The sequence below is a fragment of the Ochotona princeps genome, chromosome X, assembly GCF_030435755.1.
Source record: "Ochotona princeps isolate mOchPri1 chromosome X, mOchPri1.hap1, whole genome shotgun sequence".
Lineage (NCBI taxonomy): Eukaryota > Metazoa > Chordata > Mammalia > Lagomorpha > Ochotonidae > Ochotona > Ochotona princeps.
Window position 1 is genome coordinate 27,296,639 of NC_080865.1, and position 23,914 is coordinate 27,320,552.

Consider the following 23,914-nt stretch of genomic DNA (forward strand, 5'->3'; position numbering starts at 1 on the left):
ATGTCTTTGTATGCCACTGAGGGGGAACGTGTGCCCTAACTTGAGGATACCTTTGTCGTAGACTGTCTCCTTGGCTTGTTACAAAGCAACTTAAAGGCAGACATCTCTGCACTGAGGAAGACTACACAGTGGCTCAGGAAGAGCTATTCTGTTGTGCTCCACAGCTGGATGATAGCTTATATGCTGTGCATTTCTCTTCAAGAAGTCAAAACGATTTTGAATGTTTTCATCATAAGCCAGAACTGGGTTAGAATCCAAGTCTCTTAGACTCCCAAGTCCCATCCCTAGGTGCTATTTTCTCTCCTGTGTATTCCCCTGTAAGCACAATGAGCTGCCAGGAGGGGTTAGCTGCCCGGGCGCTCAGGGACTTGGTGCATAGAGCACTACCACTCAGGGCTCGCCATCTGGTTGTCAGAGTGCATTTGTCGAGACTCGAGAACAACAGTGCTGTTTCAGGCATAATTAATGTTTAGACAATAACTGGTCAGCACGTCCAGCTGCTTCTTGAGGTCACTCCTGGGATACAAAAACAGGGCCCTGGATCAGCATAAACAGGATGTTTGTTTTCATTTTGGTCTGTCAGGAGGCCATTATCTCAGTCATGTAGAAATTATACCAAATTGTTCAGGCGCAGGTTCATTGCTGGGGAGGATGTGGCTCCGACTAGTTTTGCAATGTTTAAAATAGAACGTTGCCAAAATAAATATATAGAGAAAATAGAAAGTTGATGGATCTGAACTCCATCTCTACCCCATGTGATTCTTGAGGTAGCATTTTAATAAGGCCCTAATGGAACATTAAGGAAGTCTTAGATCAATTTTTCAATGACATGATGTCACCCACCAATAATTCCTCTCTATGGAGTCAAAAGCCAATATAGTCAGTTAATCAATACATCGTCATTGTGGCCCCTCTACCTGCCTTCCTTCCTTCCCTCCTCTGGTCAGGAGGGTGGTTCAAAGATAAGGGGGCTCTTTACTCAAAATGTTTGTTCTATGATCTGGAGCTATGCAAAGGTTATATGTAGCAGAATCATCCAAGAAGCCTGTCCAGACCAGAACTGCCAAGGCCCACCAGACCCACTGAATGGAAATCTCAGAGTGAAACATCTTGATATTGAACAAGCTCCTTAGGTGGTTCTGATAATTATCCATGTTTTCCAGTCACCATCATGGTTGTTTTGGTCATTTCTACTGCTGCAATAAAAAACAGTTCAGGCAACAGTGTAGGAACTGTGCCCTTACAGGCACACACACAGACACATCCAGAGACTACTTAGTAGTCTTCTATGTGTGTATGTATGTCCAAATGTACCTCTGGACAAATGTATCTATTGTTTTAAATATCAGTGAACATTGATCATCTATGCTCATATGTATGAAGCAGCGTTAATTCACTCAGCAAATATTTGTTCGGAGGCAAGGAGTCACTGATCAAAAAATGAAAGATACAAGTCCCTGCTGTCAGAGGGCTTATGATTTAGGAGGATACCAATGAGAAAACCCAGCGATACAATGGAGACTATGATAGCAGGAAGTACCAGAGGGAGGGACTGCAATTTAGGATAAGGTTTCAAGACATACTACAGGGCAGTGGTAATCAAAACATCTGGTCCTGGTACAGAAACGGAGAAGATCAATGAAACCGAATAGAAACCCTAGAAGTAAGTCCACACATGTACAGCTAACTAAGCTTCAACAAGAGAACTGAAAATAGCCCAGGAAAAAGGTTGATCTCTTCAATAAATGCTGTTGGGACAAATAGATATCTGCTGTAGAAGTGAGAAACAGGACCACCCACCTATCACCTTATACAAAACTCAGCTCCATGTCCCAGCACAATGGCTGAATGGCTAAATCCTCACCTTGCAAGTGCCGGGATACCATACGGATGCTGATTGGTGTCCCAGCTGCTCGATTTTACACCCAGCTCCCTGGTTCTGGCCGGAGAAAGCAGCAGATGACCTAAAGCCTTGAGACTCTACACCCACATGGGAGGCCAGAAGAAGCTCCTGGATCCTTTGGAATGGCTCAGCTCCAGCTGTTGCAGCCATTTGTGGAGTGAACCAGCAGATGGAACATCTTTCTCTCTCTCTTTCTCTCCATACATCTGATCTTCCTTTCCAATAAAAATAAATAAATCTTTTTTAAAAATCAGCTGTAAATGGATCAAGGGATTAAATCTGCACTCAAAACTATCAAACTATTAGAGAAAAACACAGGAAGCACTCTACAAAATAAAGGCATTGGTAAGGACACACAGTCAAAGCCAAAATAACAAATGGGACTATATCAAACTAAGAAGCCTCTGTACTACAAAGAAAATCAACAAAGCAAAGAGGCAACCATCAGAATGGGAGAAAATCTTTGCACACTACAGATAGGGGACCAATATAGAGGACTTATAGAGAGCTTCAGAAACTCAGCAACACCAAAACAAAACCAAAAAACCTTATAAAAGTGGCAAAGGAAATGAGCAAGCGTTTTTCAAAAGAACAAATGCAAATGGCTAACAGACATGTAACAAAAAATTCAACCTCCCTAGGTATTAGGGAAATGCAAAAGAAACCATACTGAGGTTTCACCTAACTCTAATGAGAAGGGCCTATGTGCAGAAATCTACTAACAACACCTGCTGGTGAAGATGTGGGGGGGAAAGTTACTCAGTTGTTGGTGAGGGTATAGACTAGTGCAGCCATTATGAAAGTCAGCATGGAGAGTGCTAAGAGAATTGATCTACAGCATGACCTAGCTATCCTGTCTCTGTGACTGTATCCAAATGAAGTGAAATCGGCACACAAGAAAACAGCCTGCATTATTAGAATTATAGAAGCACAGTCCACAATTGCAAGGAAATGGGAACAAGCCCGATGCCTGTCCAGAGAGGAATGCATAAAGAAACTGGTACATCTACTCCATGGAATACTACTCAACCATTAAAGGACAAATGTAAAGGACAAGTCCCAACTGGAGAGTGTTATGCTCAGTGAAATAAGCCAGACCCAAAAGGACAAATACCAAATGTTCTCTCTGGTATAAGCCAACCTTCACGCAAAATACAAAGCAAATAGATACATAGGTAAATAAGTGTATGTGTGTGTGTGTATTCTCACATGTGATACACACACACACACACACACACACACACACGTGTCTGTGTGTAATGGAGACCAGCATAGCAGGAAGTGAAGATACATTGCAGTAGGCATCTCTACTTCTGAATAAAAGTAAGACTTCCAACGAAACTGTTAAATATAACTTAAAAATCAGATACTAGATTTCTACCATTGCCTATACCTATAATGCCATAACACACTTAAACAACAGCATATTAAACTTCTGTTACTAAAGGACTATACAATTGTAATAATATGGGGAGGGAAATGGTGGGAGGGAAAAATAAGGAGACAGGAAGGGGAGGGGAGGGGAAGGCAGAAAATCCTATATTTACACAATGGTAACATGGAAAATAATAAAATTTTAAAAGGGAAAAATACAAACAAACAAAATAGATCTGTTTACTTTCCCCTGAAACACAGAATTATTGATAGAAAGGGAGATAGAGATCTTCCATCCACTTCTTCACTCCCAAATGGTCACGACAGCCTGAGCTGGACCAGTCCAAAGCCAGGAGCCAGGAGTTTTCTTCTGGGTCTACCACATGGGTTCGGGGTCCCAAGGACTTGAGCCAAACTCCTCTTCAGTCCTTCAGTAGAGAGCTAGATTAGATATAGGGCAGACAGGGCAAGAACCAATGCCTGTGTGGAATATGAGTAATGCAGGCAGAGAATTAGCTTGGTAAGCTACTACGCTGGGCCACCGAAACCATTTCAAAGGCTAATAGTGGTGGACCATTCCTCCCTGCAGTTGAAATCTAGAAAGGATAAAAAAAATATGGGGAGGTTGGGCCCAGCGTGATAGCATAGTGGTTAGTCCTTGCCTTGAATGCACTGGGATCCCATATGGTCACTGGTTCTAATCCCAGCAGTCACGCTTTCCATCCAGCTCCCTGCTTGTGGCCTGGGAAAGCAGTTGAGGACGGCCCAAAGCCTTGGGACCCTGCACCCATGTGGGAGACCCGGAAGAGCTCCAGGCTCCTGGCTTCAGATTGGCTCAGTTCCAGCCGTTGTGGCCGCTTGGGGAGTGAATCAATGGATGGAAGATCTTTCTCTCTGTCTCTCCCCCTCTCTGTGTATCTGCCTTTCCAATAAAAATAAATAAATCTTAAAACAAAATATGGGAAGGGAGAGCTCTGCTAGACCAAACCTTCAGTTTTATGACTTTGTTTTCTTGTCTGTGTAGCCTGATGTGCAATGACTGGGCCTCATCCAGAAATCAGCGGGTAGGGAGTAGGAGGGAAAGAAAGACAGGGACAGAGAATCAATGTGTGTGTGTGTGTGTGTGTGTGTGTGTGTGTGTGTGTATAAATTGTACATGCATTAGTAAGTACAAATATCTAGTAAAAGAATTGGAAATTTTTTAAAGATTTATTTATTATTATTGGAAAGTTAGATATACAGAGAGGAGGAAAGAGAGGAAGATCTTCCATCTGCTGGTTCACTCCCCAAGTGACCACAACAGCCGGAGCTGCACCAATCTGAAGCCAGGAGCCAGGAGCTTCTTCCATGTCTCCCACGTGGGTTCAGGTTCCCAAGGCTTTGCGCTATCCTCGACTGCTTTCCCAGGGCACAAGCAGGGAGCTGGATGGGAAGCATGGCTGCTGGGACATGAACCAGCACCCATACAGGATCCCAGTGGTTGCAAGGCGAGGACCTTAAACACTAAGCTACTGCGCCGGACCCAAGAATTGAACTTGTTGTTCAAAACCTCTGTAATTCAGGCCTCTATGTTCCTCTTCTGTCTGTCCTTTGCTCATTTGGTCATTTTCTTAACGAATAATAATTTTCACTGATGGATAGGATAGGGAAATTAAAAAAAAAGATATTTTCCACATGTCAGGTTGTGTGGAGGATAATTTTAATAAAAGCCTCAGTGGCAAATGTAATTGTAATTAGCACTAAGACACAATTCTGAATTCCTGGTGGATTTCAGTTTATTCTATTCTCCTGATTCTTTGTTCTTGCAAAGTGCGCTGGATTATGCCACACACCTAGCGAGGCTGTGTTCTTCCCTAACCTCCCACGGAAGCTGCGAACGTGAGAAGACCCCGGATGGGTAGCAGCATTTAATGTGTTCGCCTGTTTCAGTCTGCAGTGATGATCTCACGCACAAGTTCAAAGGCTTCACTGTGATGAATGAAGCAGAAAGATATGAAGCACTCAGACACTGCCGCTATGTAGACGAAGTCATCAGAGATGCCCCATGGACCCTCACACCAGAGTTTCTGGAAAAACACAAGGTATTTTCTGCTCTTTCACAGCCTCTAGGAAGCAGGACGATGGAGTCTGGTTCTGCAGCCAGGACTGCAGAAAACTCAAAGACTGTTCCAATTTCTAGAAAAGGTAGCTCCGGCACTGCGTCATGGCATCACCTGGGACAGCGTCTCTCTGCTGCCCAACTTTGGAGCTTGATATGCTCCCACTGCCTCGCGCATGGGAACTGGAACTAGACCTCCCACATCCAAATACTGCCTCTCCCTTCCCAACTGTGGGACCTTGAACAAAACATTCACTGACATTGTCCTCTTACCTCAAGTGTTAAATGAAATGATGTAGGTGTTTTCCACGTGGGGTCATCTGAAACTCTCATGATAATCTAAGCAAAACACGTGCAGCACTTGTTAGCCCATAGCAAGGGCCCCAGAAATGTCACAGTCCTCACCATCACCATCCTGATGGGTGCATATAGCCCTGTAGACATTCTTTGCATGGAGGAAATGAGCACGTATCTTATCCAGAAGTTCAGGGGCCAGCCTTTAAGGAAAGAACTTTATATTTGTGATTTTGCAACCCTAAGACTCCCACTGATATAAGATTTTTATTAGTTGAAAACATGAGAAATTCTTTTGATCTGCATCAAATTATGTGCTTTGTATCTCCCTACCAGCCCCACTTTAGGAGCTATTCTTTCCTTTTATAAGCAGCACAAAAAAATAAGATTAAGCTGTTCTAAGAATTTTCTTTTCTATTTTTAAATCCACGATGCAGAGGAGAATAGAGAACACTGATAACTGTGCCTGGGTAATAGCAGAGGAGACAATTTCTCAGCAAGAATAAAAAGAAAAAAGAAAAACTACAATATGATTTACTTCCAGTAATCACTAACACATTTTTTTTACTAAGCATCTATTGTATATCCAACATGTGCTAGGCATTGTGGGAGATATGAATAATGATAATGATGGTTGCCATTTATTCAGTATTTATAATGTGCCCAGATCTGTGCTAAGGGCTTTGCCATTATATAAATTGAATTCAATTTCATGGCTACCCTGTGAAATTGGTGTTGTTATACGTTGAAGAATAGAACTATATTTGAATACTGAAAATAAAAGCAATAGTAATAATAATAAACATGTACGTATATTTACTTTGAGTCAGTTACTACATTTAAGCATCTTACCAAAATTAGGTTATTTAATACAGTGAATAAATTTCCCCTCAAGAGACATTTGGCAATGTATGGAGACCTTTACTGATTATCATAGCTTGGTGGGGTCGGAAGGATTGCTACTGGCAACTTGTGGGTAAGGGTACTGGATGCTATTAAACACCCCTCAGCACACTGTTTTGGATGCTGATTGAATCTCCCACCAACATAAGAGGTGTATAGCTAGTAAGTATTGGGACAGCAATCAGACATACCTAAGCAAGTTAAACCACAAAACTCCTTATCTCAAGGTGGAATGAGGCCTCGTTTATAACAGGCTTCACACTCATTTATAACAGGCTTCACAAGCCAGGCAAGGTATAATTTGGTTGATGTGGTAGGAAATAGAGATGAAAATTAGTGGACATGAGAATGAGCAAAAGAAAACTCTTTTTAAAGAGGATACCCCATGTGACAGCACAATGTCCAGAGAGGAGAGAGCCTATAGCAAGAGGAAGGCCAAATTCAAGTTTATGTCAATAATCTAGGCACCAGGTCCTTGGATTTGAATAGTAGCAATGGGGAGTAGGGGTGGGTGTGCATATATGCAGATGCAGGCAGGCAGGCACATGCGCACGCGCACACACATACACACACACACACCCCAGTGCAGCTGTTCCCTGTGTACTGTGGAAAGTGAAGGCAAAAGGGAAAGAAGGCCAATTCCAAGACTATAAGGCTAGGGAGACTGGGAAATAGAGGTGCTGTTGGGAAGGGCACAAGTTCTCTGGAAAATCTATTAAGTGCAGGACAGGATAATTTTAAAGTGGTGGTAAAAAAAAAAAAAAAAAAACATTTGCAGAAAAGAGGACCTTCTGGGAGTGGAGAGAATCTGGCTTGGTTCGCTGGATGCCATCCTCAAACCACTAACGAGCCATGTGTCTTTGGGCTAATCTGACCAGTTTTCCGGTTTCAGCACTATGCCTTACACGTACTCTACTTGGCTCACAAGGTTATAAGGGTCAAATGAGAACAGAAATAAACTTGTGTCATATAAAATATAACCTAAAAGCAAAGGTGTAGTTCCACCAATGGCACAGGAAATAGAGTTGCGTTCTGGGTTCTGCAAGAGAGAATAAGATTGGTACAGAGAAAGTTTCCTAAAGAGAAAGCCTAGAGGCAGAACAGAAGGGGCAACAAAGCCTGTCAGAGGGAGGAGGAAGAAAGGGGGACCAGAAAAGCAGATAGAACAACCGTTTCTTCTCTAGTTGCCGTTATTCCGTGGAAATGGAAGCCACTGGTTCAGTCCAGGACTCCGCTCCCCACTATGTTAACATGTGTTTGCGTTAGTCTGTAGCGATAGTTGGGAGTCCCCAGTTCCCTTCAGATCTGCAGCCATGCGCACCCCTGCCAGGGTCAGCATCCCTCTGCTTTGTCTTCAACAGATTGACTTTGTGGCCCATGATGACATTCCATATTCATCAGCTGGCTCTGATGACGTTTACAAGCATATCAAGGAGGCAGGTAAGCTTTTCCCCTCTAATCAACTTTTTACCCACTGGTTTGGATTCACACAAAGTTTGAATTAGAGGCACTGTACCCTAGGGCTGCAGCTCAATCCATATAGGGCATTGGGGTGTCAGAAATCCCCAAGCAGTCTCTGCAGGCCTCTGCTGACATGTGCTAAGGTGCATTTGCAGTAAAAGTCACCAATTAGATATTGGTACAGGACTGAACCTGAGCGCCAGAGTGCCCAACTTCAGACACCATGCTCCAGTTTAAGCTTATTAGACTCAAACCGCAGGACTCTACTGTTTACAAACAAGAAACTTCCTTCCAGATGACAGATGACTGACTAATCAGTGATCTGGACTCATGGGCTCCAAAGTCAGCTTGGCCCTACTTTTAGTGTCATGTTGTCATGTGCCAGGGAACATCCTTAGGTACTCCATGTGGAGGTAAAGTGCATGGATACCTGTTGTGATGACTTGGCTTAGTTTCTGCTATTTTACAATCTCCCATCAATCTCTGGGGTTGTCATTGTAGGTGCAGCCATCCATACCTTCCTACACACGGTTAAGCTGTTTTCTGGAATGGCACAGCTACTGTGGTTCAGTGAATTACCAAGGGCTTAGGAATTTTGAGAAGTCTAATCCATGCCACACTATGCTCGAGCTGACCCACTGCTGCCATCTGCCACCAGTGCCATCTCCCTCCTCCCAGGGACTGATGGACCTCCTCTCATTTGCCCCTGCCATTCCTTACTGTCAGCCTGCTGCTCCTGAGGTGGCTAAGGGCAGCTAAGCCAGGTTCTTCCCTCCTTGACATCACGAGCAGAGTGCAGCTCCTGCTAGGAGAGCTCCTATGATGGGGAACTCCTTGCCTCCCAAGGAAGCCCAGTCTACCTCTGGATTGTTTTCAGTTTAAATATGTTTACTTCTTTATTTATCTCTATCTGGAAGGCATACAGTCAGAGAAGAAGCTTCCCACTGCTGGTTTCCTCCGAAAATGCTTGCAACAGCTGGAGCTGGATCAGGCTAAAGCCAGGATTCTGGAAGTCCAACCAGGTCTCCCATGTGGGTGGCAGGGACTCAAATACTTGAACCACTTTCTGTAGCCTCCTAGGGGCATTAACAGGAAGCTGGATCGGAAGCAGAGTAGCTGAGGCTCAAACCAGGTATCAGGAACTCTCACTGTGGGAGTCCCAAGTGGCATCTTAATGCTGCACGAGAGGCCCACCCTCTTTGAATGGTTTTGCCTGTCATTGAATCCCTTAAGTGCATCCACAAACCAGGAAACCTCTGAGGGAAAATCAGATACAAATTCAAATAGAATATTGGCCTCACCCTTGAGAGAGTGAGATGAGATGGAAAAAGTAAGTTCACCAAAATAGGAGGGAGCTTCAAAAAGGTCATGGTGAATGGAATTCAATGAGTTCATTTTAGCGCAGATATTTCTAAAAATCCATGCATAGCTTTTTCATAATCCATATTTCCACAACCTTTTTGAAGAGCCTTCATGCAGTATGCCTGTGCCGGTGGGATCTGCACAGCCAGCCAGGGAGGTGTATCCAAAGGTAGGCAGATAGTATGCACGTTTGGAGAAAACAAAAATGCTAATGCAGCGTATGTAGGGTGTGCAGAGGGAAAGGCGGGGGGGGGGCGGGCACTGGTAGGTCAAGGTGCTTGTGACTTCAGCGCATGACCGGAACCAGCCACTGCACTTTGGTAGCGAGAGTGCTATCAGTAAGTCTCTCCCAAAGCTCCTGGCAGGACGCAGGGCGCCAGTGCCCCTGTGGGGATGTTCTAGAGAGCTCCATTCCCTCTCCACCTGCGTGGGGATAAGGGCACAGCCCACTCCTGTTCTCTCACATCTGCTGTTCACTTCCTGATGCCTCTCTGAGTTCCCTGCCTCAACTCCTGGAGGGTTCTCTTCTTCCCCTAGAGAAAGCCACCATGCTTTCGTGAACATGATGCCTTCCCCACCTAGGTGCCACACTAAGTGCTCTACATCCTGAGTGGGCTTCTTAACAATGTCAGGGGCACGTCTGGGATTTCCACAGTCCTCGCTGCACTCCCGAGAGCCTGGCTCTAACAAGGGGAATCCGTGCCATTCTTCACCCCTCTACTCCCAACCAGCCTGAGAAACACCAGTTCTAGAAGTGGCTAGGTGAACACAGTTTCCTGCATTCTCAGCTACGCCTACTTTCTCCTGAGGTATGCAGATCTCTGTCAGTGGGAAGTAAACCTCAAAACAGACAAGATCCTTAACAATAGAAACATTAGGTAATGGACCGGAAAATGATTCTCCTACATAGAATGTACTTCTCCCCAGGAAAGCTCTGTGACACCCCGGCAGGATTGGTACTAGGGTTTGTACTGACCAGTGTTTCCTCAAAGACTCAGGAGCATTAGATAAGAAGGGGAGAGCTGACCTTCTTAAATCCCAATCCTGTTGGCAAGGGATTCCAAGAAAAGAAGCCCTGCCCACTTCATGACTTGGAAGGCTCTGAGAAACTGAGGAAAAGGGTGCTGAAAAGGAGAGAAGCAAGTGGCTGTGGCACCAGTTGCATCACGTTGTCTATGGCATTTGGTAATTCCTATCTTTTCTAAGCTTTTGTAAGATCTAAGCTGCGAGCCAGCAGCCCCTTCTGGAATACTGTCTTACAGACCTGGTAGAGGCCAGTGCTTCATTGCGCCTGCACACCATCTGCAAGATACTGCGAAAACTCAGATTTGGATGCAGTAGCTCTGGGAGGGCCTACAATTCCTATTTCTGATGAGCTGCTTTGTGGTTAGCTGGTACAGGTTCACAGATTTCATTGAGATCAGCAAGAATCTAGTAGGTTCTATCCTAAAGAACTTATTCTGGTATAGCCAAGTTTGCTTGAGGTCTGATTGAATCAGTGTGTCCTGAGAGTAACAATTCTTGGGCTCCCTTATAATTGTAAGAATAAGCGTTTTGTGGTGCTTTTCTCTCTGAGTGGGTGGCCTCTAGTGAGCTGAGAACACACTGCTCTCATGCTCTGAGGGAAGGAAATGTCAAGTTCAGGTTGTTTAGGTGTAAGAAACAGGCCTGATATTTTCCTAACCCCAATAATCCAGTAGGCTTGTTCTATTGTTACATGACAAAATGACTCCCAACATTACAGATTTCAAAGAGCCAATTCTTTAACCCATGATTTTGCAGGGCAGGATTTTAGCAAGGTCTTAGCTGGGCGATTCTCATTTCAGGTCTCTCAAATGGTTGTTGGCAAGACTGCAGTCATCTGCAGGTCCACCTGCGTTGTGGCTCCCAAATGGCGTGTGGCTGGCCTTGGGTGCTGGCTTTCAGTAGAGAGCTCAGCAGCAGTTGTCACTGCAGTAGCTACAAGTGCCTTCGTTGTGTTGCTCAGGCATCTCACAATATGGTGGTTGGAGAACAAGCAATGTTGATATGGTATCATGGCCTATTTTCTTTGGGTATGGTCAGCTAAGTCACTGAGGCCAGCTCAGCTTCGGGGGGTGTGGACCTGGGATTATCTCAGATTCACTACAGTCTGGTGGTGTTTGACTTGCCCTGGGAGCAGAGACATACGACTCACAGGCGCAAGAACCATTCCTTTGATCTGTACCACTGTCACTCACCCGGAAGGATGGACGTGGTAACGAGCTGTTCCTGGCCCAGGTAGGCAAGTGCAGAGATCAGTGTGGGAGAAGGATGCTCAGAGATGCCTCATGTGTCCACATTTGGCTTTTATACTCTGATCATGTTTGTTTTGAAAGTCACTTTAAATGAAGCCAGTAATATTGAGGGCATGAATCAAGCTTTACAACATTTGGCTCTTTTTGTCAAAAGTGCATGTCAAAATCCTCTAGCAGTGCTGGAGGAAGACATGAATCATAAATCAAATAGACTGTAAGGTCCGCATTAGTCATCATCATTCTAATATTGCCTACTACTGTGGAATGTTTCCTCCATTAACATGTGCTTTGCTGCTTCCTAAAATAGCTCTGTAACCAAACGCCGCAATTCTGAAAAGCATGATAAAAATGGTTCTCCGATCATGCTCATTACTGAATATTTTTAGCAGAGCAATAATTAGGATTTGGAGGAATCTGGTACCTCATTATGTCAGCAGAGGGCTTGGCCTGAGACTTACCTCACAACCAGCCAAAGTGAGCTCTCTTTACCCCCAAATGTGCTCTCACTCAACCACAGAGACCTCACTTTCCAACTGCAGAAACAGGTAAGCTCATATCACTGATGTATAGATGATTCTCTAGTGGGTCAAGGAGCTCTTAAAATTGCAGCAGGCAGGGATGTGGCTGAAATACCTGCTCAATGAAAAATCCTCACCAGAAATCTCCCCCACCCGCCCTATCATCAAGGTGCAGCTGTTCTCCAGAGCCTCCTGGCTGGAACCAGCCCATCGGCATTTCCACACTGACCAAGGGTGGGGTACACTACGTAGAGCAGAGGGCCTGAGCTGAGAACAAAGAGCAGCACAGAGAAGAGATCATGCCAGCAACCACAGAACCATATTAAGGCACTGACTCTCTACCCAGAGGGTAGTTTGAAAGGCATTTGAGAAGTTTTGAGCAGACATTTGACCTGCTTTTACAAAGTTTGCTCTGTATAGCCTGCTATGTGGGTTGAAGCAGGCAGGTGGAGAAAAGTGGGTGGGGTAGGTAAATATTTAAGCAGTTGGTGATTGGAAATGGATTGGCTAAAGTAGAGAGAGAGACAGAGAGACAGACAGACGGACAGACAGAGACAGAGAGAAATGACACAGATACAGCCTATGTTATCTTGTCCAGCCTTGTTTCTCACTCAGGGATACTAAGGTTAAGTATCAGAAGGTCTGAGTGGCTGGCCCCTGCCTATAAACCTAGAATCCAGAGCCTTGGTCCCCAGACTCTGTCCAGCATGCTGGGAAGAAAGATCTCAGTTGCCAACAGGTCATGTCAGTTGATAAGAGAAGGGTGAACATAAACATAAACCTTGTCTCTGTTAATATTTCTGACCTCTTTTTAGTCCCCGTACTGGGAAGTCCTATAGAACTTGGCATCTTGTATGTTTGTTTATTTTTACTCTGTCCTGCATATGCTAGGTGAGACCACCAAGCCGACTAGATTGTTCTTACCAAGATGGAATCCTGCCCCTGTGGGCATGTGTTCGGATAAGAGACACCAAAAATAGTGTACTTTTTCTTCTTCGCTTTTGGTTTGCTGTGACTCAGACTTCCTCGGGGAAAGAAGGGGAGTTGCCATGGCGACTAACTTACCGGCTCAGTTGTTGCTCTTCATTCATTCACTCATTCAGTTTGCATTTGTTGAGCACCTTCCTTATGCTGGATGGATACAGGGGCACAGAGCTGGGCGCCAGAGATGCAAAAACCATTAAGGCATAATCTGTGTGTTCAGGGTGCTTACTTGCTACATGGAGGCAGGTATTAAAAGGTACTTTGTTGATGGAAGACAAATGTATGTCTCAAATGTTATGGCTCTGTCTGTTGATATTAGAAAAGATTCCTGGGAGGCACAATCTTGAAGTTGGAACTTGCAGATGAAAAGGAGCTTTAGTCAAGGAAGGAGTACCTGGGGCAGAAAGGAAGGACTCAGCATGAGTACCACACATGAACGGAGTGATGTGTGCAACTAAGGCTGAAGACATCTGAGCCAGACATGAAGGCCTCCGTGGCACACCCGCAAGTCTCAGTTTTGTTCTGGAAAAGGGACTACTTAAGGAAATGAGTCAGTTAAGGTAGCCTTAGATTTATCTTCTTGTCTCCTCTTTCTTTCTCAATCAGGAATGTTCGTCCCAACACAGAGAACAGAGGGCATCTCAACCTCGGACATTATCACCAGAATAGTCCGTGACTATGATGTCTATGCTCGACGCAACCTCCAGCGAGGCTATACAGCCAAGGAACTGAATGTCAGCTTTATAAATGTAAGCATGCCACCCCACAGCCTTGGAGGCCCACTCCGCCACACTACCACTACCAGCACTGAACACCACTATGTGCTACACCGTGTTCTGAACACGCTGTTGTGTTTCACTCATACAACAAGCCAGTGTTTTACAGATGAGGAGGCTGGTGTCCAAAGGGGTAGCGTAACCTAATCAAGGAACAGAGGTAGTGAGCTTCACATCTCACAGACAAGCCTCCTTGGTTCCCTCCCTTTACCCCAGCCTGCCACTTCAGACTTTTCAGACTCCATGAAGAGTTTTTGCTTGGAAAACCTGTCCCTTGGGAAAGGCAAAACTTACCTACCATTCAAAGGCAAGGAAGGAGGATGAGACAAATACACTCCAGAGAAAATGCTTTCTTTCAGTGCTTGTAAAGGTTCATTTGATGAAGGCCCTACAGATGCTCACCAGCAACCTTAACAGAAAAAAAAGTTGCAATTCCTTAAATAAAACCCAAAGTTTTGTCTACAAAACAAGGTGCTTAGTACTACGTGCACCCATCATTATCTACCATCACACAGTTGCATAATGATACTTTCAAAATAGGAGAGGTTTCTTAATTGTAAACCTCATTATTAATTGTATCCCTGAGGCAGAGGATGCCGGGGGTTCAGGCTCTGTGGCTTTGTACAAGCCTGGCAACAAAATGGAAAATGTCAGGTTCCAGTGGCACCAGAGCAAGTGGCTGAAAAGAATTCCATCAAAGTGATTATTTGCTATCTCGTAGAAAATAAAGCCCTGGTTATTTCAATAAATTAAACTGTCTGTTCTTTTAAATTGAATTCAGTCAACCATCCACGCATGTTGAGCCATTTCCAAAAGTTAGTGCTCTCTCTTTAAATGCTCTTTAGATAAGCCACTTAGCTCAAGGAACCGTGCACAGAGCGGATGCGCTCACTGCCTTACTGTGACAACAAACCTACTTGCAGCTCAGAGATGAAATTGAATGTGTTGGAGGGGTGTGTGGATGAATCATGGGAGCTCAGAAACGCAGGGACCTGATGGGGTCAGTCACCCAATTCAAGGCCCTCGATTTAGAAAAGAAAGCTGAGCCAGAAAAGCAGCCTTTCCAAGACCCCTCAAGTAAGCTTGGGCTGGGAGCACCAGGAGCCTCCTGGTTTCAAGTCTCCCAGCGCAGTGCTCACAATACTATTCTATGCTGCCCTGAGAGCTTTACAGACTCACTACTGCCAGGCAGAATGAACTGTGGTAGAGAGTAACACAAAGACAACAGCTGACACATGTCATGCACCATCTAATTGTTTTACTTGCTTTCTCACCTTTAATCCTCATGAGCATATAGTCATGTGAATAATGACTATATCCAACACAGAGATGAGGAAAGAGACACCGAGAGAGATAGAACAGCTCACCTAAAGTCACACAGTAGGTCATGGAAGACAGTGACTTCCCACAGATAGCACATTTCTATGTGCACATGGGCAGGTGGCCACACACACAACCCCACCTGACCCCGAGGCTGCCATGACCTCTGGAAGCTTTAAGCCAGAAAATTGTGACCCAATTTTGCAACATTCCAAGGCCTCAGAAAATTTGGAAGTATGAAGTGAACTTTAGATCCATGTTGTAGAGAGGAATGATAACTCTTACTGCTCCTTTCAGAGAAAACACAAGCATGGTTTCATGGAGGAAGACCCTTTCTCCCGTGTGATTTCCCTACCACTCCCATAGATAACACAGGTAAATGTTTCTGCCCCTAAATAAGAATGAAACAGCCAACACCAGCTGACCGTTTGCTAAATGCCAGGCTTTGTGCCAAGCACTTGACATGCATCATCTTGTCTAACTGACACAGAAACTCACTGAGGTATGGATGGTTACTCAGAGGTGATGTCTAGCTTGCCTGACATTGTGGTTTCCAACTACAGAGGCAGCACTGCAGCACGAAGGCCTTGCAGAGAACAAAACCTGAATCCAAAGGAGCCATCGGAATGAAAGCTTTCTTCATCACATAGGAAATCAATGCACTTCAACTAGCTTATTGCCAAATAGTATGACAATGACAATTTCACTATTACCCATAGAGTCTAAGGCTCAGTCATGGCCCACTTCTTTACTCAGGTAAAACAGAACTCAACCAGCTTCTGCACAGTCCTTCCGTGTATAATCCATGCTTTTATCAAAGTCCTAGCAGAATTCACTGGTGGCACTGGCCCAGTATCTACTGATAATATTGGGTAGCTAAGTATTTTTTTTTACTCTTGTATACATGAATTCAATTTGAAGACATTCAGAAGAAAGAAAATATTCAAGCCACTTGTACTTCCCCTACATATTCAAATAGATGAATAACAAATGATTTCTTCTACAAGATGCGTGCCTTACCGTTGATCTAGCCCTTGGGAAATGACAACATTCTGACTCTTCAGGCTATAAACAAACACAAATTGAAATAAAATTTGCCCATCAGTGTGAATGATCAATCTCTTTTGTGCCCTCTTACATGAATCGGCTTTCTTCTTCTATACATTTTAACCAGGAGAAGAAGTACCGTTTCCAGAACCAGGTGGACAAGATGAAGGAAAAGGTCAAGAATGTGGAGGAAAGATCAAAGGAATTTGTGAACAGAGTGGAAGAAAAGAGTCATGATCTAATTCAAAAGTGGGAAGAGAAGTCAAGGGAATTTATTGGCAACTTCCTAGAACTGTTTGGGCCAGATGGAGCATGGGTATGTAATGATCTCACTTGGCCCCACAGTGATGGTTGTTTGCAGTTTTTCTTTCTATTCTTGGATCCACTCAAGACTTATCTGAGTTTACTACATGGCCTGTGCTTTGAGCATCATGTTGCATGAGTTCAAGTCCGTGTCACTTCCTTGTTGAGTTAATGCTTTACCCCTCAGCTTGGCACCCGATAGTACCTGAACCCAGGTCCTGTCTCAGAATTCTTCAATTTCTCATCCAGAGTTGGAAAGCCATTGAGTAAGCACTGAATGTCTGTTGATTAGCTGGGGATTGGGGTGAAGTAGATCAATGGTAGGATGGGGAGGGGTCTGCGCTCCAGACAAGGTCAATGGGCTCTTGGGGAGGCCATGCTTCAGGAAGGAGAATGCATAAGAACTATAGCTGCCTTGTGTAGCTTTTGTTGTCAGGAACACTGCTCTTTAAATGGTTGAAAGAAAATGAAGAGGTAGCATTCTGCCCTCCATATGTGCCCATCATGCCCTGATTTTCTCCAGTTGCACAGTATACAAATGTTGGGATAAGGCACCATTCCAAATCTTAAAATTTGGAGAAATAATGTAGAGGGTTTCATTGCCTAAATTCTAGAGACAGTTCTTCATGCTAACCATGAAAGGGGAAAAGAAAATTGTAGAAACTACCTTGTTCTCCACTGCTACTTCTATTGTACACGCCCTTCCTAAGCAAAGAGCCAATATCGTGAATTAAATACTTTCACAGGCAATTTTCCTTTTAAAGCAAAAAGAAATTATTTCATTTGATTTCCTTAAGTGGCCTAGATTTCCTGTTATAAGAACTTTCTAGCAAAATCCACTTCGACCTAATTATTTTGTTGATGGGTTGTTGCTGCTGTCTCTGGTCACTTGAGCCCATACATTACATGATCAACCAAAAGTACAACATTCATAGTAATAGAAAAAGAACAGCATTTGGCAAGTTAGATGAATGCTTTTCTGTAAGCATTCTGTAATGCTTTTCTGTAATCACCTCTGAAGTGACTGCAGAGGTGAGCCAGGCTAGGCAACCGTTTCCTATCTACTGGCTAAGTCTGAAGTGGGTGGGAGGTTTGCAAGGATGGCTTGAGCCTTCAATGACTTAAAAGAGCTGGCAAGAGTGAAGGACACCTGCACTGGCCCCATTTTCATTTTCTTTAGGCCTGGAAAAATGTGCATCTCAGGCACTGCGGTGGGGTCTGTGTTAACATCCTTGCCTGCACACAGTACTATGACTGCCCCTGTCCCCTAGTCTCCGTAACAGTCTGAAAGTTTCCATATGATCTAACGTGTGTTTCAATAGTTCACATTTTCACAACTGATTTTCAGGCTCTGAAGAAACAGCTAGAGGTTTTTAATGAAGTCATATAGGTACTCATTTGCTTACAGATTTAGAAATGCGTCTGAGCTGAGAAGCGCTGGTATTGTAACTCAAGGGGGTGGATGTTTTCTCTGCCTGGTGTGAGCAAAAGCAGGGAAAGGGTGTAATTTCATAGAGACTTGATAGACCCGAGTTGTTTCAGGCTCCCAGTGAAGACGAAGTAGTAGCTGGAATTGTTATTGGGGAGTCTGGTGACAGCAAGCTGAGGTGATTCTTAAGAAATGAGACTCAGCCTAGAGAGTGGAGGTTTTTTCTTTTTAAAACTTGCTATTAGTGTCAAAACTGTTATTAACATTAATTTACCGTATCAGCCAGACTTAGACATTACTTTTTTTCTGTTGACATTAAAAGTACAGGAATAGTTACAAGGATGTTAAACGCCAAGATAAGTAATTTGCTTTTCATGAATATGTTATCATTAGAATAATTCTTTATTTGTGGATTTGGGACTTGAACTCATTTCTTAAAATAGAGGATCTGCATTACCTGCAAATACAGTAGTGATTCAAATACCCTAAACTTAGATAGGTGCGAAATAGAAAGCTCTAATGTACAGCATTTGGCACAATGGGATTGGAGTAGTATGTGGCTTCTATTCAGTACTAAATAAATGTTTCTGGATTGAATGAATGATGTGTGAGAAAGACACAGAACCTTCCAGCATCCTTGAAGGGAAGAATGAGGCTTAAATCCTCCAAATATTTATAGTCTCCTCAGCGTTTTTCTGTTCGAGGGACTAGATACAGAACCTGATACAACTTCATGACTGGTGGGTCAAGCACAAGCAGGCAGATTTGGTTGCTTGGCGCTATGTAGTGCTTTAAAATATTTGCAGAAAGAGAGAGATTTCCCCAGTTTGCTGTGACTATTCAATTATCCACACTTCCCCTCCAACCCTTCCATAAGCTGACTTACACATTTGTGCTGTCCATCTGGCTTCTTATGGTATATGCCTTTAAGATTCCCCAAGCAGGTGCATGTTTGATACCAAGGACCTAAAGCATGACATAAACCCAAACACTTTGTACCACCACCACCACACCTGGCCAAGTTGAAACTGGTAATGACAATGATGGTAATGAAGAAGATGATCATGTTATTGTCTAGAAGCTGTGGTGCAAGTTGAACTTCTTCCTGTAGAATTCACACCTTTTCTACCCCTTTTTACTACGCAAGCAGGTAGTATTTTAGCTATCATGTATATAAAGAAACTGAAGTCCAGAAAAATTATGAAGCGCCCATGGTCTGTCAGGACATGCTGGTACAGAGCTTGGGGTCACACTACCTTCAGGCCAGCCCTGTCTCCTGCATAGTAGGAAAGCGCCTGGGGTCAGTCATTTTGCTTTGCTCTCCTTAAGTCAGCTTGTGTCATGTGGCATTGCCAAGGCCTATCAAAACCCCTCTAAGGCCTTGTAATGGAGTGAATTGCTAAAATGGCCTCATCTAGATTCAGGGTCAGGTCGACTTCCTACTCTTAAGCAAGCAGAAAGCATGTTGGCAAAGGGTGTATTAGTGGCCCAAAATATAATGACTGCCAAACAGCAGGCACTTGTTATCTTATGGGTTGTGAGGCTTGGGAATTGAGAAGCAGCTCAGCTTAGCATCTCTTACGCTTGCAGTCAGGATGGCACTTGGCCCCGCAGTCATCTGGGACTTCCCCACTGGCTTCTGTGGCTCTGAACTCTCTTCATTACTCACCACATGCGCTTCTCTCCAAATCTACTGGAGTGTTCTCAAGACATGGCAGATGGCTTCCCCCAGAGTCAGTGATAGAGAAAGTGTGACCAATACAAACATCAGGGGTGATATACCATGATTTCTTTTTAAAATGTTTTTTGATTATATTTATATAGTTGATTAGGATCAGGGGAAAGTGGGTAACACCATTGTTTACACATTTTCTTCTTCCTGTACCTGGTGTAGGGGAGGATGCTACAGGAGAGACCACGCCCAGCCTCCCTCCTGATGTCATCCCAGGGTCCCTGTTGTGGAGCACTTTCTGACAGCTCCACTCAAGTGATTTTGTTAATTCTGAGATGCTGTAGACTTTGCTGCTCCAAGGATGAGGAAGTCCTCCCAAAATCAATTGGCTGACATAGTCCAGCACTGAGTCTCCATTTGTGCAAAAGTTTGCTGTCAAGTTTCACTGGGATAGTTGATCAGTTTGTTCTGCCCTCCTACCTCTGCAAACCAATGGATGCTGTGGCTCAGGCCAACCCTGCCCACCACACGCTTGGCCCTCACATACAGTAGGGGGAGCTGTAGCCCAGTCAGAGTGACCCACACTAACCCTTACTGGATTGGCTCTCATCCCTGATTCCTGAGCCTGCCAACATGTGCAGTAGACTGGTCCAGTCTGTCCTGTATCCTATTCAGCTCTCATATACTCACTGGGCATTGAAGCCTAACTCAATCCAACTGACTCCACCCTCCAACTCACACTCATGCCAGTGGGTACCACCACCTGTCCAGCCAGGCCCGCCCACAATCCTGGTTCTCATGCTCACGAGTGGGAGTTGCAGCCCATCATAGAGGTACCCACAACCTTCCCCCGAACCCATTCCCTGCCCTGGATCTTGCACATTCTGGGTGGTTCTGCAGTCTAGCTTGACAGGATTTGCCCCCAGTCCCAGCACTTGCCAGCTGATGCTGTGGAAAAGCCCAACGCACCTGTACCAGTGGATATAATCGGTTAGCCCAGCCTGGTTCTCCCCTAACCCAGTTCACTTGCAGGCCAACAGGTGTTGCCCTGCCCAGCCTGGTCTGCCCCCAGTCCCAACTCTGATGCTCACCAGCAGGAGCAGTGGTCCAGCAGGGGAGTCCTCACTACTTGCATGTGCTGGTGGGTGCTGCGGCCCAGTCTGGCATGGCCCATCTCACCTCAGCACTTGCCAGAGCGTGCTGTGGCCTGGCCCATCCCAGTCTGCCTCTGTTCCAGCTAGCACTGGCAGGTGCTGGCGCCCAACCCAGCACAGTCAGCCCCCAGTCCCAGCCCTAATGTGAACTGACTGATGATGTGGCCAGAACCAGACAGTCCTGCACCTCATCCTGGTTCTCAGATCTACCCATGAATCTCATAAACTGGCCTAGCCTGGCCTGCCCCCATACCTGAGCCGCACTTATGCTGGCAGGTATTGTAATGTGGTCTGCTGTGGGCTGCTCCTTGCTTTGGTTCTTATATATACCTGCAGGGACTGTGCCCTGACAAAGGAGTTCCCCAAGCTCCTTATTGGACCTCCTCCTAGTGGCAGATCTCGCGCACACCAGGCTGGCTTAGTCCACCTCCTGTCCTGGCAGGAATAGCAGCATTGCCCAACTGGCCTATACCCAATTCAGTTCTTACTGTTGAGTGTTACAGCCCAGCCACACCTAGTTCACACCCTGACACAGCTCTCACATGACCCAATGGGAGCAGAAACCTAGCCCAGTCCATCCTACACCCACTCTGGCTCTCATGAGACCAGTGGGCACTGGAGTCTAGCTCAGTCTGGTGTACACCAGACCAAGTCCACACCCATGCCAAGGTATACTGTAGCCATGTCCAGACCAGCCCACCAGCCCCATTCTGGTTCTTGCACTCACCAGTGGGAACCACAACCCACTCGGAGCATCCCCTAAGCTCCCAACCAGGCCTGTTCCCAGCCCCAGATTTTGTGCATGCCAGTGGACAAACCATTATTTCTACCAGGCTCTGTCACGTGCAGCCTCAGTGCTCTGAAGGGAGGACTTGAATGGCATTTTGGACACTACCTACTAAAGAAATTTTATAAGATTTTGCAGCAAATGATCTGTGTACTTCTCAATCCCTATAATAGATTATCTGTTCCCATTTAGTCTGGTTAGTCAATCCTCAGTGCCCAAGGTATTGGTTTTCAGCACCTTCTCTCCACTTATTTAACTACCATTGCTTGGTTCTTCTAGCTGATCCTGGTTCTTCTAACTCATCCTAATTCATACTCAAAAGGCAGCCTGTAATCCAACAAGAGCAGAAATGCAAGATTTCCCAATAGAGGCCTGCTAGTCCCTTCTTTCTGATGGAGACACTGTCTCAAATGAGTGCCAGTAAAGATGCTGAATTTTGAAGTTTTGTTGCTACCTTGGATAGGATACTCTGCATTCCCAACATGCTGATGGTCAAGGAACCTGGGCCAGGGAATATTTGCTCAGCATTTAGGGTTGTTTCATCTGAGGGTAGGGTCTTTCTAGTGAATCCTGAGCCTTTGTTTGACATGTCTGAATTCTCAAAGTATTTACACAGCAACCCTATATTATACTTCAATCACACATGGTTTCCCCCCCGCCCCCCAAAAATCAGTAATCAGTACTCATCATTTCTTATCATTCTGGGTGATCTGCCACTGTATCCCATTATCGAACAAAGCCTGAATCCATTCCTGTTAAGGTGAAGTACTTTACTCCTCCATGTGGACGTAGACTCTTTCCTTGAACAGCAGAACATGAACTTAAGTCAATTGCAAATTTTTAGTCCATCTTAAATCAACAAACTTCCCTTGCTCCAATCAAACCAGTCTTACTGATCCCTGTGCCAATCTAATAGGCATTTGCCATCTGATACACAAGAAAAATCTAGGTGGGCTCTCTTTGGAAAGACCAGATTAACATAATGTGAGAATTCTTTACAACTTTGGCAGATAAGCAGAGGGACACTGTTGTGTAAGCATCATCACCATCCAAGTCCAGAGCTTTCTCACGGTCCCTCTGAGTAAATAACTTCCCAATCCCTCGACCCAGCAGTCCTTGACAAACTGCATTCTACTTTCCATCTCTATGGATTTAATGATCCTAAATACCTCGTATAAATAGAGCCAAACAGTATTTGCCCTTTTGTGTCTGGCTTGTTTAATTTAGTCATGTTCCTAAAGGTCATCCATGTTGTTGCATGTGTCAGAATTTCCTTCCCTGAATAACAATCCATTATACATATGTATCACATCCTATATGTTCATTTTCCCATGGCTGGACATTTGAGTTGTTGCCATCTTCAGCAGTTGTGAGTAATGCTGCTATGAATGGCAGTGCTGTGAATATATCTGATTGAATCACTGTTTCCATTCTTTGGATATATACCCAGTAGTGGAATCGCTGGATCAAACGGTAATTCTGTGTTTAACTCTCTGAGGCTACACGATTTTATATGCCCACCAGTAATTTACAAGGTTTCTAACTTCTCCTTTATCTCCGCCAGCATTTATTTATATTTCATAGCCATCATAATTTTAGGCACTGCTAATTTTTAAGACGTTCGATTTAGAGGAAAGAGAAAAAAGACGACTTAAAACTTTTTCACTATCAATTTTTCTGAATTATCATTAAACATGCAAAAATCTGAATAAACATGAAAAGCTCATGATAAAAGTGGCTAACTATGAGAGGTGGTCATGAGCAAGGACTCACTTCCTACCCGAGTGCTCTTATGAGAGCTTCTTTGCCTGTCTGGGCCTCAATCGCAACATTTCTAAGTGGGGGGAGTAATTATAGCTTGCTTCCTAAGGCTGTTGGGAGAACTAAATTGGTTCACACTTTAAGGTCCTTAGAATAATGCGCCCACACACCCATCAGGCTCTGTGTAAGGCTTCAGCATTGTCCTTGCCCTTTCACTTTTAAACATTTACTTATTTAAAAAGCAATTAACAGAGACAGACAGACAAGCAGGCAGACAGACACAGATCAGCTGGCCATCTGCTGCTTCACTCCCCAAATGGCCACACTGGAGAGCTGGGCGCAGCCAAAACCAGGAGCCAGAAATCCCATCAGGGTTTCCCATGTGTCTGGTAGGGGCCCAAGCACTTGCACTATCTTCCTGTGCCTTCCCAGGTGCATTAATAAGGAGCTGGATTGGAAGGGGAGCAGCTGGAATCCGATATGGGAATGCCA

The 23,914-nt window shown here is 44.6% G+C and overlaps 1 protein-coding gene across 4 annotated transcripts in view; it reads left to right on the plus strand.

The window, feature by feature from the left end:
- PCYT1B (phosphate cytidylyltransferase 1B, choline) overlaps nucleotides 1-23,914 on the plus strand; it is a 105,686-nt gene that overhangs the window by 75,932 nt on the left and 5,840 nt on the right. For all 4 annotated transcript variants that reach the window (XM_058658751.1, XM_004587827.4, XM_058658749.1 and 1 more), the window contains exons 4-7: nucleotides 5,207-5,358; nucleotides 7,934-8,012; nucleotides 13,780-13,922; nucleotides 16,444-16,632. In XM_058658751.1, the coding sequence (XP_058514734.1) occupies nucleotides 5,207-5,358; nucleotides 7,934-8,012; nucleotides 13,780-13,922; nucleotides 16,444-16,632 (563 nt within the window). The remainder of the gene's footprint in view (nucleotides 1-5,206; nucleotides 5,359-7,933; nucleotides 8,013-13,779; nucleotides 13,923-16,443; nucleotides 16,633-23,914) is intronic.